This window comes from Stegodyphus dumicola, chromosome 8, assembly GCF_044657685.1.
Source record: "Stegodyphus dumicola isolate Sdum_Otavi_A_Nest chromosome 8, ASM4465768v1".
Classification (NCBI taxonomy): domain Eukaryota; kingdom Metazoa; phylum Arthropoda; class Arachnida; order Araneae; family Eresidae; genus Stegodyphus; species Stegodyphus dumicola.
This window is the reverse complement of record NC_140775.1, coordinates 189,432,227-189,449,442: the sequence shown is the minus strand read 5'-3', so window position 1 is coordinate 189,449,442 and position 17,216 is coordinate 189,432,227. Positions and strand designations below refer to the sequence as shown.

Genomic DNA, 17,216 nt, shown 5'->3' with positions numbered 1-17,216 from the left:
AATTTTGACTAACATATATTTCCACCTGAATATGGGCATTTGGAAGTTCTACTTTGGAATTGGTTTTATTATCGATTTCAAATTTTGTAACACCTTTAACAAATTCAACGATTTCAAAGTGAACAATGGCAACACTGTAGGGGGGGGGAAACATTTTTATCTCCAGCATGCGAGACTGTGAATCTAAAATATGCTCTTTGAAATATTTTGTGATATTACTGTTGAATTGAATTTTATGGTTTAAGTGCAAAGAACATGATGTTTAATATGTAAAGGTAACACACAAAATGTTAAAAAATGCCCCCAAGGGTGTAATATAAAATCTGAAAACTTTCAGACTTCTTTTCTTATTTTTTTAACACCTTGTAAAAAATAGTAATGCATGAAAGCAGTACACATTTTCAGAAATACGGCCTTTTGCCTAGTAGTACGTGAATGTAAGAATGAGCATTCCATGAATTTTTGTGATTCTTTCACTTTTTTTTTTTTTTTTGAAATTGAAACAGTTGATTTGTACAACGTGACTAGTGTCAAATTTCTGCTCTACAATGTCAAGAATTTTGCAATTCAATTACTTTTTTTTAAAGTTAAAACAAATCATTGAGCACACAGACGAGAAAATAGAAAGTGTTTTATTATGGACTTTTTTTGCATTTTTAATTCAGTTAATTTATTAGTTTTATGAAATTTTGAGTTTCATTACAGATGTCTGTTTTATATAATTTTTACTGTTTCAATATGCATGTATCTTGCATTTTTAATTTCTTCCTGTTTTATGTAATTTTCAGATCACTGCCATTTTTTTTTTTTTTTTATTACTACTGTTTTTTATGTGTTAGGACAGCAAAAAAAGTAGTCGCTAACAACTGGCAACTTTGCAAGACGGTTGGGAAAATAATGTGAGAATACCAAACAGAAAAATTCAATTTGCTAATATATAATTATTTTGTTTAAATTTTAAAATCAAGATATTAAATATTGGCAAATTAAAGGTAAATATATTTTAAAACTTTGGCAGATGAAAATAAAAATGTTTTCTTTTTAAAGTTTTTTTAAACATAAGTTTAATCAACTGTAATAACATTATTATATTTATTAAAGAAATTATCATGAAATTTGCGGAAAACCAAATTAAAATATTTTTCGACATGCAGATCTCGAAATTACTAAATTTAACAATGCATAAAAACAATTTTCACCTTCTAAAAACTGAAGAACATGTTTTGGATATAATAGAGAGGAAGAATTCAAATGATAACCTGAGTGTCTGCCATAACTATGTAGTTCAAACATAAATTGCATAAAAAATTACTAAACTGACACAATTTGCATTAAAAAAAATTGGTAAATTCCTTTAAAAAAGTAAATTTTACATATAAAATCATAAAACTAAAACTTGTTTTGTAAATATAATAAACAAAAATTTGTAAATCTTGATAAATATATACCATAATGGATCTTCAGTCAAAAAATATTTCACACTGATATGAATAACTTGGAAAGTCACATTTTTAACCAAATTATAAAAGTTTCTACAAGTTGCATTTTTACAATTTTCAGATATATTATTCTTATAATTAGGTATTCTTGAAAATCAAAAAATGCACAGATAAATATTCCATAGATTCTAAAATATTTTTCATAAAGCTTTCATTCATTTCCTAAAGGTGTAAACAAATTACAACAATCAATTTACATTAAAAGAGAAAAAATACATAATGAAAAAATTAACTGCTGCATCAACTATAGAAAACATGAAAGAAATATAAAATGTTTACTAATAAAGCCATTCTTTTTAGCTCGAAAGCCTATTAATTTCGTTTTGGCATTTTGCATTGAAATGTCAGTTCACTTTTCAAATTGTTGCCACCAAATATTATCGCATTGTGTTATATTTAAAGAAATTGAATAATGAAGAAGCTGCATAAATGTATGTATCTTTCTCACATTTAGATACAACAACAGTATGTAGGCCATCCAATTTTAAATAATGTACTCCTCCATGGAATATGGGCATCTGGAAGCCCTAATTTGAAATTTGTTTTATTATCGATTTCATAATTTGTTATGGTTTAATGAATGTTTGATGTACAAACTCAATGGTTTGAAAACAAGCCATGGCAACACTGCACGAGGGGGGGACATTTCTATCTCTAGTGGTTGAGACTGTGTATCAAAAATTCTAAAAATATGCTCATTTTTAAATTATTTTCGATACTGCTGTTGAATGGAATTTTATGGTTTAATTAAATGCAAAGAACATGATATTTAATAAATAAAGGTAACACACAAAACGTTAAAAAAATGCCCCTTTTGGGCATAATGTAAAATCTGAAGGCTTTTAGATTTTTTTTTTTTTTTTTTCTTTTTTAAATTTAAAACTGATCATTTCTCTTTTAGCATGAATTTTTAAATAGGTATAAACTTTTAGCATAGGTAACAGCTTTTAATACCTAACTAAATGTCTAATAAATAATACAGTAAAATATGAACTATAAATTGATTTGTAAATTTTCAGATACCAGACGACAGGTCTTAAACGTCTCCATTTGAAAACTCTCTCATATTTGACATCACAGTTAATGGTACGTATCAGGAATAATAATAAATACTGATAGTAAAAGTCTAATCAACAAAACCAAACATGTTTAACAGTACAACTTTTTCTAAAATTGAGTTTTGCCTTAAGCAATGCATTTAATCAATCTTAATGCTTAGTACTTACTACACCATCAATGGCCATATAAAGTAGTCGCCGTGGTCTGACAATGCTAAATATTCTGTCAATATATTCAAATATCGCAATCATCATTTCTTCCTCATCCTTAGGTGCAGGTCTTTAAAAAATAAAGAACATAAATCATAAATTAATTTTATTGTAAATCCAGTTTATTCATGAATATTATCACGAAATAAAATCTTGAATGCATTACTTGTTTAACTGAAGGAAACAAAATTTTATTTACAGATAGAAGTGTTTGTTTAAAACGACAATAATATTGCTTGTGCACTTATATTTTTAGTCTCCACTGAACAAGTTTTTGTTTATCTAAGATGGTTACACTCTCAACTACCTCAGATAACCAAGGATCTATCTACTTTATTATGATGGTTAAATTACAATTTGATGATATTTTTCTGTTTAATTTATACATACAAAGAATCAAACAAATCCATAAAAAATATAAAATGGGTTTTAAGATATATCTGAAAGTCTGTATGCACAAACACACACATGTATATACTCTACTTTTCAAAGTATTCACTACTGAAATTGAGACACTTGTCATATTGTGGGATAAACTTTTATCATTTTCCTGTTGTAGAATTCTGTCACCTGGAATTAGAAACAGGCTGTACAGCTGTCTGCACCACTTCATCACTTTGTAAAAAATCCTCTCATTCTTGACTCCTAAGCACAGGCTTTCTTTTCAACATTTGCACTTCTACAGCTGAAGAAAAAGGAGCTATATCTAAACCTTCAAAACTAATCCTGCAAATTTATGAACATTATGCTAATTTTTGTTGCTTTAAATTTTTCAACAATTACAACACTATAGCTTCCCATCAAGATAGGTATACCATATCTGCCATCTTCACAAGAATAAAAACTGGAAGAAATTTGAAACAAATCCAAGAAAAAGCAAAAAATGAATTTAATGTAAGTGGGGAGAAGTACATATCTGAATATTTCGAAACAATTAGATAGTGAAAAGTATGAATCAGGACTCAGAGGGGCTAGTCCACAGAGCTTCCCCTGAAACAGGAAGTGAGGAATGGTGATATAGTCACACTGATACTGAGCAATGAGACAAAATTCACTGAAAAGAAATTAGCATTTTAAATTTAAAAAACCAGCCTTCAAATTAACTGCATGCGAAATATAATTACAGTTTGGAGAGACATTGTTACTGCTACATCAAAAATTTAAAAAGCTAATAATAATTCTTTATTAAATTTAAAATAACAGATAAAATATGCCACTCTTTTAACATAACGTTTCATTTCATTACAAGTTGCAGTTTTATTCCTATGTGCATTTATGCATAGTCTTTTCTTCATCTGCATTCTAACTGGAAGAATTTGATTACTTTTTTTAAGATAATTATGACAACAGCTTTTTAAATTTAGGTGAAAAAGCAACCTTAGATTCGTGTAATTTCAAACATGTAAGGCAGTACTTTTTCCCTGCTGCTAAAAAAGAGAAATTTACTTTTGACTGCCCTTGAAATCGGTAATTTTATTCAAAGTTAATCTAATCTAAAATTGCTTTTTTGCTTAATTATAAATTTTACACTGGGTGTGTTACTTTTCTGATTTTATATAATAACAGATATCTTTTAAATAATTTTCTAAGTTATATTTACATCTATACACATACACCATACTTAGATAAAAACGATTTGCAAGATTGTTGTCTTAGTTTGGCAAAATAACTTTACTCATAGCATGTAATGAGAATTTTTTAATTTTTCAAAAGAGGAGCTAAGAAAGTGTCTTTTATGCAAAATTACTTTGATGATTATAAATTACCTAAATTGCTCTGCTACCTTTGTGTTTTGAATTTTCAATTTTCGAATTTCGAATACAAAAGTTTTTCTAAATGATGTTTACTTATTTTTTATTGCAGAGCAAACATTCTAAAAAAAAATTTTTTTTTTAAATTTTTCCTATATTTTAACAGTTTTATAAAAATATTGTTTTTTTTCCTTCAAATTATCAATACACACGTGTTTATCTTTACAGTTAGAGCAGTCAGGGATATTTACATTGTTATTTGGAGGTTCAATTTTAAAATCATTCATATTATCATTATTGTCACCATCATTTTCTTATTTGGCACCAAATGAATTTCCTTTGGCCTTCATTTGTGCAGGCTTTCGAAAGCACTCTGCATTATTTTTCTTTTCTTGGAATAGCATTGGGTTTTAACAGTTTCTTTTGCAGCAGTACAAGCAAGATTATTCATAATAACTGCACAGAATATGCTAGAGCTGTCTTGTTCAAATTTCAGCATCAAGTTAGTCAAAAATTTAAAAAAAAAAAACAATAATTTCAGCACTTGCTTGTTGAAGCAGCCACAGCATACTCTTTGACGACAACTGAATTCTGCATATAACAGATTAGTCGGCTGATCTTTGGAATATGGTAACAGGTAGTTTGGCGACATTTTGGAGGCGATAAAGGTTACTACCTAGGACTTTGGTAAAAATGTGAGAAGTACTCAGTTCCGATTATGCATTATTTTGTATGAGGGAAATGAGAGATCATGAGATATGTCATGTGACATTAATGGACGAAATACAGTTCTTTAATCGGAAAAGGGGGGAATTTGGAAAAATATCTGCAGTACTATAGTATTTTGTATTAAGCTTCATTGTGTGTTGTGTGAAATAGTGTTGATTAATTTTCGGATTGCATGGCGCTATGTAAAGTGAATTCTAAATTTTTAATGCGTTTATCTGATAATAATAATAAGTTGAGATTGTGTTAAAGGAAGGATATTACAGATAAGTTTGAAAGGCGGTGCAAGAAATCTGGTGAAATGGATATTTTGTGAAACGGAGTGTAAGGAATGGTACGTGGTTTGCTGAAAGTAGTTTGAGTATGGGTGATATTTTATTAATTTCTTATTACTGGGTGAATAGACTGCCAGTTGACTACTGGATTTTGGATTTAGAAATTAGCAGTAGTACTGTAGCCGATTGGAACTCTTTCTGTAGGGAAGTATGCGTGCCACTTAATGAAGATTCTGAGGAAGATTAGGTAAGTTAGTATTTTTAATCATTTGAGGATATTATTTTTATGCATTTTTCTAAATGTAAGGAGTAAATAAATTAATATGGTATTATTGGAAAATTGTTATTAGCAATGATTTTGTTTAAAGCAATTAGGATTGTAATCTAATTTTTATTAATTTAATGTATGTGCTTATTTATATTTTAAGTAGTGTTTTTTAATTTAATTATATTTTAATTTAACGATCGTGATTTTGTGAGTTATATGTTTGTAGTATTTTGGAATATGTTTGAGTAGAATACGTTGAGTATTTTCATGCATTTTCGTGAATTTTTTCTAATTTATGAGAAAAAAGCAGTGTACATGGATATAGTGAAGAGTGTGTGCAATGCCATTTTTGTGCAATTCTGGGATGTTTTTTTAAGTAAAAATAAGTCGACGTGTACATGGTTTAGTTATATTTTAATTAAATGATAGTTATTTTGTGAATTTTATGTTTGTAGCAATTTGGTATACATTTCAGTTGAAGTAAACGTGCATGGAAATAATTTAAATATTTGACACTAAGTATTTGTAACCATTTTTAATGTTTGCGGTAGAAATTCGTTGGTGACGTTTGTAACATAATAGATAATTTAGAGGTAAAAGTTTTTGGATATTTTATTTATTTTATACGTGGAAATGTTCATCCTTGGAAAGGGTATATAATTTTTTGCGATCAGGTAATTTCATATATGTTCTTTTTACCGGATTTAAAGATTCACAAAATTTTCATGCATTTTCATGAAATTTTTCTAATTTATGACAAAAAAGCAGTGTACATGGATATAGTGAAGAGTGTGCGCAATGCCATTTTTGTGCAATTCTGGGATGTTTTTTTAAGTAAAAATAAGTCGACGTGTACATGGTTTAGTGATATTTTAATTAAATGATAGTTATTTTGTGAATTTTATGTTTGTAGGAATTTGGTATACATTTCAGTTGAAGTAAATGTGCATGGAAATAATTTAAATATTTGACACTAAGTATTTGTAACTATTTTTAATGTTTGCAGTAAAAATTCGTTGGTGACATTTATAATATAATAGATAATTTAGAGGTAAAAGTTTTTGGATATTTTATTTATTTTATACGTGGAAATATTCATCGTTGGAAAGGGTATATACTCTTTCGCGATCAGGTAATTTCATATATGTGCCTTTTACCGAGTTTAAAGATTCAGAAAATTTTCCTGCATTTTCATGCAAATTTTTTTAATTTATGAGAAAATAGTGTAGATGGATAAAGTTAAGAGTGTGTACAATGCCATTTTTGTGCAATTCTGGGATGTTTTTTTAAGTAAAAATAAGTCGAAGTGTAAATGGTTTATGTGTATGTGCTATTCTGAAAAACACGCAAGGAGTTTGTGATTATGCACTTTTTCCCAATTTTGCAGTTAATATTTGTCATGATTAATCAGTTTTGTTACATAAAATTTCTAGCATAAGTGTAATTCGGCTAGTAGATTGTTGGAAAAAGTGTTAAGTAAATAAAAAGAAAAGAAACATGTCTTTACTTCGTGAAGACCAAATGTCGGCGAAAAAAAAATAGGGGGTTGCCGTAGTAGAGTTGGTAGCCAAATTTTCGCCAAAAAAACGCCAAGTTACCATAATGTAAAGATCAACCGATTGGTCTAATAAGTTTCCAATTTTTATTAAGTGCAAAGGTCAACAAGAAAGTATCACTGTTTAACAAGCAAGTGTCTCTTATTTAATAAAGAAGTATCACATTTTTCCTAAAAGCTATAAAAAATTCAAAAAGTTTGAAGAAATGGTACACCATACACAAAAATATGGCTTTTTTCACATTAATTTACAGTATATATTAATTTCTATTTAAAACTATCACAATATGATTTTTTTTTTCCTAATCTTATAGGTAAATCTTTCAAAACTCAACTAACTGCCATGCACTGAAATTAGGCCAATACAATTATAAAATAAAATACAACACAAAATTTATATTATCTTTTAATAGAACACAAGCTTATTTATTGAAATAAATGCTCTTACTTATTTTCAGGGTGACAACACGGATGTATTATTCCATTCATATCCAGGTAAAGGTTATCAAATTCTACATCGTTGGGATTTGGAAGTGATGTATCAACTGGAATCTTAACCCCATTAACAATTTTAGGCTGAAAGAAGTAGTATTATTAGAGCAGCCTTATATTAAATTCCTTTGAAATAAATTTATGAAATCTTAGTAATATTCAGTCTGTTTAAAACTAGTGTGCAATTCAAAAATAGCATATTTCTAAATGACCAACTTAAAAAATAATAAACTAAAATAGAATATATAATAGGGAAACTGATAACACTTCTTATGCTGTACAAGTCACTTAAAATAAAAGTTTACTTCTAACACTCAAAAATACGTTATCAAAGTCCAAAGCAATAAAAGTCTTTGAATGATTAAAAATTTTAGGCTAAAAAATTTATTTTTGGTATTCTTGTCAATCAATGATACTAAATGCTCTAAACTTTTAAAAATATAAGCACATTCAGGAAATGTTTTTAGCAAATGTATTAGTAAACTTAAGCTATGAATGTTGAAATGTAATGATTTTATTTTATTTCCGGTTGATCTTTACAATATGGTAACTGGTAGTTTGGCGACATTTTGGAGGCGATAAAGGTTACTACCTGGGACTTTGGTAATAATGTGAGCAGTACTCAGTTCCGATTACGCATTATTTTGTGTGAGGGAAATGAGAGATCATGGGATATGTCATGTGATATTAATGGACGAATTATGGTTCTTTAATCGGAAAAGGGGGGAAATCGGGAAAAAATCTGGAAATTTTGTATTTGGCTTTATTCTGTGTTGTGTGAAACAGTGTTGGTTAATTTTTGGATCCCATGGCCGTAACTAAAGTGAATTCGAAATGGGTATTTAGTGGTATTGAAAAGGGTAGTAATAAATGTTTGTTTAAGGTTGTGCGAGATAGAAATAAAGATGTTTTATTAAAATAGTTATTTTACCTGGTACCTTGCTGTGAAATATAAGTATGATTTTAAAGATCCTGAAACAGAAAGAAGAAAAGTTTATCGGACACGTAATCAAGATTCTGAAGAAGATTAGGTAAGTTAGTATTTTTAATTATTTGAGGATATTATTTTTATGCATTGTTCTAAATGTAAGGTGGAAAGGAATTTGGTATTGTTGGGAAAATTGTTATTAGCAATGATTTAGTTTAAAGTAATTAGGATTGTAAGGTAATTTTTATTAATTTAATATATGTGCTCATTTATATTTTAAGTAGTGTTTTTTAATTTAATTATATTTTAATGAAATGATAGTTATTTTGTAAATTTTATGTTTGTAGGAATTTGGTACACGTTTTAGTTGAAGTAAACGTGCATGGAAATAATTTAAATATCTGACACTAAGTATTTGTAATGGTTGCGGTATGAATTCGTTGGTGACGTTTATAATATAATAGATGATTTAGAGGTAAAAGTTTTTGGATATTTTATTTATTTTATATGTGGAAATGTTCATATTTGGAAAGGGTAAATACTTTTTCGCGATCAGGTAATTTCATATATGTTCTTTTTACCGGGTTTAAAGATTGAGAAAATTGTCATGTATTTTCGTGAAATTTTTCTAATTTATGAGAAAAAAGCAGTGTACATGGATATAGTGAAGAGTGTGCGCAATGCCATTTTTGTGCAATTCTGGGATGTTTTTTTAAGTAAAAATAAGTCGGCGTGTACATGGTTTATGTGTATGTGTTATTTTGAAAAACGTGTAAGGAGTATGGTGTTGTGCACTTTTTCCCAATTTTGCAGTGAATATTTGTCATGATTAAGCAGTTTTGTTTGATAAAATTTCTAGCATAAGTGTAATTCGGCTAGTAGATTGTTGGAAGAAGTGTTCAGTAGATAAAAAGAAAAGAAACATGTCTTTACTTCGTGAAGACAAAATGGCGGCGGGGAAAAAAAATAGAGGGTTGCTGTAGGAGAGTTGGTTGCCAAATTTTCACCAAAAATTAGCCAAGTTACCATAATGTAAAGATCAACCTTATTTCCTTTTAGTTAAACTAAATGTTACTCAAAAACATGCAAAAGCTAAAAGTATTGTATAAATTCTATCAAAAATTTTTGCAAAGAATCTAATGCTACTTTAAAAAATGAAGATGTTTTTAGATGATGCTACATTTAGAAAATTTCAAAAATCTGTAAAATTTGAGGACATATATGGCTTGATTGACACACAGCGAGCATGGAGATAAATTTTGGGATAATTTTGAGGTAGCAGAAAAATGATTCTAGTCCCTGTGGTGAAGATTTAAGAAGAATACGAAGTTTTATGAGCAACAAAGTTATGAAAGATCAACAGTTACAAGAAGGAATCGGGAACTAATATTTAAGACCTGAAAATGAAAAAGATGACTTTTTACCACAAGACTTAAAGATGTCTTCAACACATCATCACATGCTTAAGGCATACTGATATTAAATGGTTGTTTAGAATCAGATATTTCTTTCCATTTGAAACCTGTTTCACAACTTTTAAAATAATGTAAATTTTAAAATGAAATTCTGATGAAAGAACTATTTTAAATGGAACTTAAAATGATGTAAATTGTAAAATGAAATAAGATGGCTTTGGAAAATTTAGGTGTGGCTCTAGAGAACATTCGTGACTTCCAACACAAGGATCTTAGTAACGTTAAGTTTGGCCACCTCTGCTATATGCACTGGATAACTACTAGAGCCAGTGGTGCATAATTTTTTTAATTTACAGAGATACCAAGTGGGGGAAAAAAACTAGCACCGGTCCTGTATGCACATAAACTGTAATGCTGATTATTCAGAATTAAATATATAAAAAAATGCTGTTTGAAACCTAGCTGAATAGATAAAAAACAAAACAAAAAATAAATAAACAAAATAAAAGAGAAAAAGAAAAGATGGAGCATATCTCACACGATATACGATAACTACATACTTTTTCCTCAATGCAGTGAACTACAATTGAAGGATATTTCCTGCTTAACCATCGAAAGAAAGCTGGAACTCCCATGCTGCTAGCTATTTAAAAATTTCAGTAATTCTAAAAGATAAAAAAATTATACATATATAATTATTTCAAATAAACAAAACAAAAAACATAAATTTTCACAATAAAGGGGAATCTGTTTTAATACCAGCTCAAGAATCAATGAAAAATAAATTTAACAAATATTTTAAAGACTGGATGCAAAAAATATATTTTTCAGTACTATTCGGTTTCGAGGGCCGTAAAAAATCGCAAAACTATTGCTGATGCCAATGCTGCCAAAAATAATTGCGGCAAGAAAGGAAGAATAATAGTAAATAACTATATAAGATTGATGTTTTAATTTAGATGAAAGGTTAATTTCAAATAATACTTTTTTATTATTATAATTTATATGAAAAAGGCTAAACATGACTGAATGGAAGCAAAAGAGTAAATAGCTATTTCAGATCATTATTATAATTTATATAAAAATTGCTAAACATAACTGAATGGATGCCTGCATCACTATTTCGCTACCGACTTATCGCTAAAGCATAATTTCATCTCGTTGGTTGTTCAAACGTAATTTTCTATAATGAATGATGCCTTTTCTTTGAAAATATTCTCGGTAAAGTGCAGAATCGCTCACTTATTTGTTTGCTGCTTTTTACAAGGGTAAAAATAATTGGATTTTTGTCAATTTTCTTTTACTTTTTAAGTGAAAATAGGTCGATGTGTACATAGATAAAGTCAAGGGTGTGCGCAGTGCCATTTTTGTGCAATTCTAGAATTTTTTGAAGTGAAAATAGGTCGATGTGCGCATGGATACTGAGTATGTGCAGTTCTTAAAAACTCGTCAAGCAGTGGATGATTCTGCACTTTACCAAAAATTATATTACCGACTTTTTGTCATGGGCAATTCCCAAATTGTTAAATCCATAGGATATATATATATATATATATATATATATATATAAAAAAAAAAAAAAGATTTAAAAATTAAACTAGTATTTCAATGCCGTCTTAAGAAATATATAACTATATAAATTTACGCAATGTGAAATCAGCGCGTACCTAGATTTGGCGCATTGTTAAATGGACGTGTGTGCTAGATTTGGTACTTTAGTGCATACATTTTCACTGCAATTTTTTTTACGGCCCTTAAAACAGAATAGTACCAATTTTTCTAAATATCACATTGGTTCTTGAAGCATTAATAAATAAGCTAAATTATTTCACCTTTTTTTTTTTTTTTTTTTTTTTTTTTTTTTTATGTGTGTATGTATACGTCAGTGGCATGCTATGTTTTTTACCGAAGGAGGCCAATGGCATGCTGTGTTTTTTATGGTAGGGGACTCGATATGAAGAAAAAAATTATAGGCCTCTCTAAGACAACTATATATAGACAGAGGTGATGGTTGTGAAAAAATATCAATAATGGTAGAAAATAACAGAGTTATAATAAATGCTGATTAAAATAAAAATATTCAGAAAGCTTTAATTTGACAGAGATTAGTAAAAAAATTAGTTAGATTAATCCCAATATGAATGTTACTATCCAAAGTATGTTTAAAATGAATGCAATAAGTTGTAGCTAATTCCACCAAAATTTGTCATTTTACTCGATTAAACATGCATCATATCTAGCTATTTTTTTCCTTGTTCTATCATAGCATATCATATACGACAACTGTATTTTCAGCATTTAGTGAATAATAGAGTCAGTAGCTCTCTTTCTTTAAATTATGACATGCAAGCCAGATTGACTGAGCTTTGTTTTAAATTTGCTAATTGTAAAGTGTTATTTCTGTAAAATAGATAAATAATTAAGATCTTTGCACAGAACAGAAACTACTTGTGGCAAATAGTTCCCACCCTCCCAATGGTGGGCCCTCAGCCGACTTAACGCTTGGCCAGAACTAAAGTCAGAACTGGTGGTCACTTTATTTTGGAGACATGCAATAGGTGCATCATTTTTGCTTCCTATGAAGGGACGGAGAGTTACAACCATGCCTTCTCCAGAATTCAAACCTGGGACCTTTAGTATCGCAGTCGGCTTCCCTAACCACTATACCATCTGGGCAGCAAGTGATAATGCACTTTGCAAGTTTCAGGAGACCACCTATTTAAAATAAGCTTGAAAATTCACAAGGATGAATGGCTTCAAGGACATGTATAACTGTCTAATACTTTTGACACAAATAAACTCAGTTTCGGATAACCAAACAGTTCCATAACTATTTTCAAAACATCTGACGAAACTGATCAATGCTCAATACACTGAAAAAGTTAGATTTCTGGATATCGTGTTCTTCGATTTTTCATTTCTTGTTTTATATATTATATCTCATCATTTGGTTATCAAATTGCATATGGATACCTTCATCAACATAATTTAGAGTACGATCATAGTATAGAAATACAGTACCCAATTGACAAAACTAAAGAAATACATGATGTTGAGATTTTGCGTATCTTTGACACTGAATTTTGCACAACACGTAAAACATTTGCACTATAGCAAGTCAATAACATAGTAAATTTGCTAATATAAGACACCTTAATTAAAGGAATTTACACCAAATTTACCATAAATAACGAAGGAAATACATATCAGATCAATAAAAAAAAATTATGTGTTACGATGAGATGGAGTAAACAAACTTTCAAAATCATGCTAAAAATCACAGCACGCGCTTCTTAGGATAATGGAAATAATTTCCTCATTTGACAGAGATTTTTCTTATCTTAACACATACTTAAATTTTGAAAAGTACATACTTTCTGATCTTTCTATGTAGGAGCCAGGTTTTAAAGTATTCTTCTACTGGTAACACTTTCTAAACAACAAGTTTTTAATCACACAGCTTCGTTTTTATGGTTTACAGTTTAAGACTTAAAAAATCATGGTATTTGAAAACAGCCTATTTCCGGTTTATATCTATAGCATGTAAATTTTACCAGCAAACACCATGCAAGATAGGCCACCTGCTGCTGAAATGCTGTGCTGTGTTAATTATTGTCAGAAATCAATATACATATTTACAATTCCATGAATGCTAAAAATTTTTTATGTTTTAGGTGATGATTTACACAGTTTTTAGTGGCAACATTGTTTGTCAAAAGAAAAAGATTTTTTTTCGTTGTTCTTGTCGAAACGGTGAAGTGTAAATGCTTGGAGTTATTATTTTGATGTTTAAATAAAATGAAAGAATATTAAAATTCGGTAGATTTTATTGAGCCTCCCAACCGGAACAGTGGTTAGCGTCGCTGACTGCCGTGCCGAAGTGTCTGGGTTCGAATCCAGGAGAAGGCAGGTTTCCTGGCTTGAATCCCGGAGAATGCTTGTACATGCATAGTGTCGATGCGGCAAGGCGGCACTCTAAATATGCGGGTAGACGAAAGTTCGGTTTGGTGGAAGAGGAGAGGAGTGGGAGACCCTTGGACCCGTCCATCCGGGGTTCTCTCCTTCGAAATTGGGGGTGGAACTGAACTAAATCGCACTATGACCTGAATAGTACTCAAGGTTTTTGCCAACGGCAGGCGTATTGTAGTGCTCCTTGCCAGGTGGAATATTGTGGGCTTGGGCTGATTACGTCAGACACGTGAGCGTAAGCAACAACAGATTACCGTATATACCCGCGTATAAGTCGATACCGCGTATAAGTCGATATCGCGTATAAGTCGACCCCCCACTTCGACATAAAAAATTCGTAGAAAATAAGAAACCCACGTATAAGTCGACCCCCCACTTCCGAAATCGATCGAGAAACTTCGAAAAAAAATTTTTTAAGTACTACATTTATTCAAAATCGTCTGAGAAAAAAAAAGTAAGTATACGATAAAAAATACTTTGGTAAATAAACAAAATCAAAATCCTTCAACGTCCGATTCATGGTCAGATTCTCCAAACATTTCATAGAACTCTTCTGTCGTCATTGGCTCGTCATCATACATATTTTCAGTCTCGAACTCTGTATTGTTACAATCACTAACGAAAGAACGACCGTAAAATGGTTTTCTTCTTGCGTAACGTAAAATCTATCTGCATTTTCCCTTTTTAAAAGTTAAAAGAAATATTCAAACTGTTCAGTTATTGCGTGGGCTATTTTTTTTAATTTTGGCGTGTAACTTTTTTATTGCTGGATATTTAAGTCATGAAATTACTTCAAGTAAGTGACTTATTTGATAAGTCGTTCAATTTGAGTGCGGGAAGAAAACAACTGCATTATATAAAGAAATTTTTGAACTTCCGATTCTTTTAATTTTTTATGGCTCCGCGTATAAGTCGACCTCCCACTTTGAAATCTTTTTTTTGTCCAAAATATCTCGACTTATACGCGGGTATATACGGTATATCAAATTCTTGAAAAGTGGTGTCCCGTTGACGTGATAAAAAGGTACATTTTGTTCTTGTTTGAAAATATTTAAAATGAATAAAGTGTGTCAACAACGCAAAATCGTTCTTTGTTCCTTCACTTAATTGCACAATATAGAAGATATTAGTCAAATTTTAGAAGCTATGATTGTGAAACCTTGAAATTAAAATGTGAAGAGCTTCAAAAATGAAATCGTGAGTCTATAGAGCTAATGACAATACTACGCATGAAAAGTTAGAAAACGAAAATCATTTGATGAATATAATAATTAGCTAAAGAACTTTTATGATAAACATTTTAAAGAAAGGATCTTGGAGATACAGCCAAACAACCAAAGTCTTCATTTTTATGTAGACAATTATATTACGTAGGTGGATTCAGAAGAAGAATACAACCACACAGCTAACGAATAAAGCAAGTTTTGAGTTAAGAGGTTGAGATTATGCGAAACATAAATTGACTACTTCAGGACAAATATGAAGACCTGTTGTTTTGTAATGTAGATCAGATTGGTTATTCAGAGTCCAGTAACAAGAAGAATCATCTTATGAATTACGCATACAGTATTTGCCACAATAGGATTCTTTGTCCGGTAACCCTTGTGCCAAACATGAAGTTGAAAAGCAAAGTTAAGCTGGGATTTTGAAGTGGCTGCGGACACATAGAAAAAGTTCTGCAATTGTTGAAAGAATTGGCATTATTGCATTTTTTTGGTATTAGCAGATTTTCACAGTTCCAGCGATAAACTCCCAATTTTTCTCCTATCGCTGTGTGATCCGGATCATATTGTTCGAGGGAGAAGGTGTTCCCCCCCCCTCGACCGTGCCATGTGCTTTGTAGTAGGGTTAACTACGGCACCTTTGGTACCTTCTATTACCTCGCGCTACTTGGAATATAGTTACTTGTGTTTATATTGTTCAATTATTGTTGTAGTTGTACTTGTGTTTTAGTGTTTGTGAGTGTCTGTGCTTGCATTTTCGCTATGGAGGATAACGACTGTGCTGAAATTTAGGACTGTGAGTCCAATGACTTAGACAATGATTGTGATATAACTCCTGTTTTGAAGGATTTACTTCTAAAGGACGTGCTTGCTAAGAAAACTTATGATGAGGTGAACTTACTGGACTTCCTCAAGAACTCCATTAGTTTCGAAGATGTCAATGTTTTGTCATCTTTGCAATGGACAATTATCCAATGCAAACATGACAATTCTCCTTGCAATGTACAATTACCTTAAGGAGAATTCTGATATGGACGTCAATGTGAATTGTGAGATGGTGTGCTCCCAGGTCAAAGAAATAAATGCGCAGCTGATAAGATTAAAGAGCAAGTGTGAGGTTTTTAGGGTTCATAATAAATCTGTATTATGTGAAACCATGTTAAAAATTCTAATGTTCTTAGCGCTGATTATGTTATTTGTAATGTGCCTAGTACAAGTAAGGATAATTTTAATAGTGATGTGTTTCTACCTAGTTGTAGTAAAGCTCCCGCAGTTGAAAATTTAAAAATATCAAATATTCAGATGTCGTAAAAAGTGGAATAAACATTGGCAATGTGAGTGTGACTAGTGTTTATACAAATGTTAAAATGAAAAAACGTACAAATACAGCAGATATTAAGGACGGATTTACCTCACCTCGGAGGACCGCCCGACCCCAAAAAGGTCAGTAAACAATTTTTAATGTTGATGTCAGTAATAAATTCGATGTACTTTGTAAATTTATTGCCAACGTTGATAATAAGGCTATTTGCAAGGTAATGTGCCATCCCGCGCGGTAGCTCCACTTACGAGGATTAAGCCTATTATGGTAATGCAACTGTGGCGGTGAACATGCCGACAGTTGTGCAGGTGCCCCCCAAATCCAACGAATATACGTAAAAATACGTTCAGATAAACAGTAGTTCCCATTGCAATGTCATCTGAAAGGGTACAAAACGCGTTCCTTTTTTTCTGTCTTTTTAAGTGAACTTTGCATGAGCCTGATACAACTTCGTTCTGAAGATAGCGTGTCCAAGTTAGGCCATAAATCTCCTCTTTTCTTTTTTGCCGCATTTTGGGGATTGAAA

General features: G+C 30.5%; 1 protein-coding gene across 1 annotated transcript in view; it reads right to left on the bottom strand.

Annotated features, from left to right (window-relative positions):
• The window catches only part of Rat1 (5'-3' exoribonuclease 2 Rat1), a 184,175-nt gene extending 170,476 nt beyond the window's left edge, over nucleotides 1–13,699 (bottom strand). The window contains exons 1-4 of the mRNA XM_085822832.1: nucleotides 13,552–13,699; nucleotides 10,738–10,842; nucleotides 7,791–7,918; nucleotides 2,726–2,837 (exon numbers count right to left, since the gene is read on the bottom strand). Of these exons, the coding sequence (XP_085678958.1) occupies nucleotides 2,726–2,837; nucleotides 7,791–7,918; nucleotides 10,738–10,812 (315 nt within the window). The 5' untranslated portion in view covers nucleotides 10,813–10,842; nucleotides 13,552–13,699. The remainder of the gene's footprint in view (nucleotides 1–2,725; nucleotides 2,838–7,790; nucleotides 7,919–10,737; nucleotides 10,843–13,551) is intronic.
• Nucleotides 13,700–17,216: the final 3,517 nt, after the last annotated feature.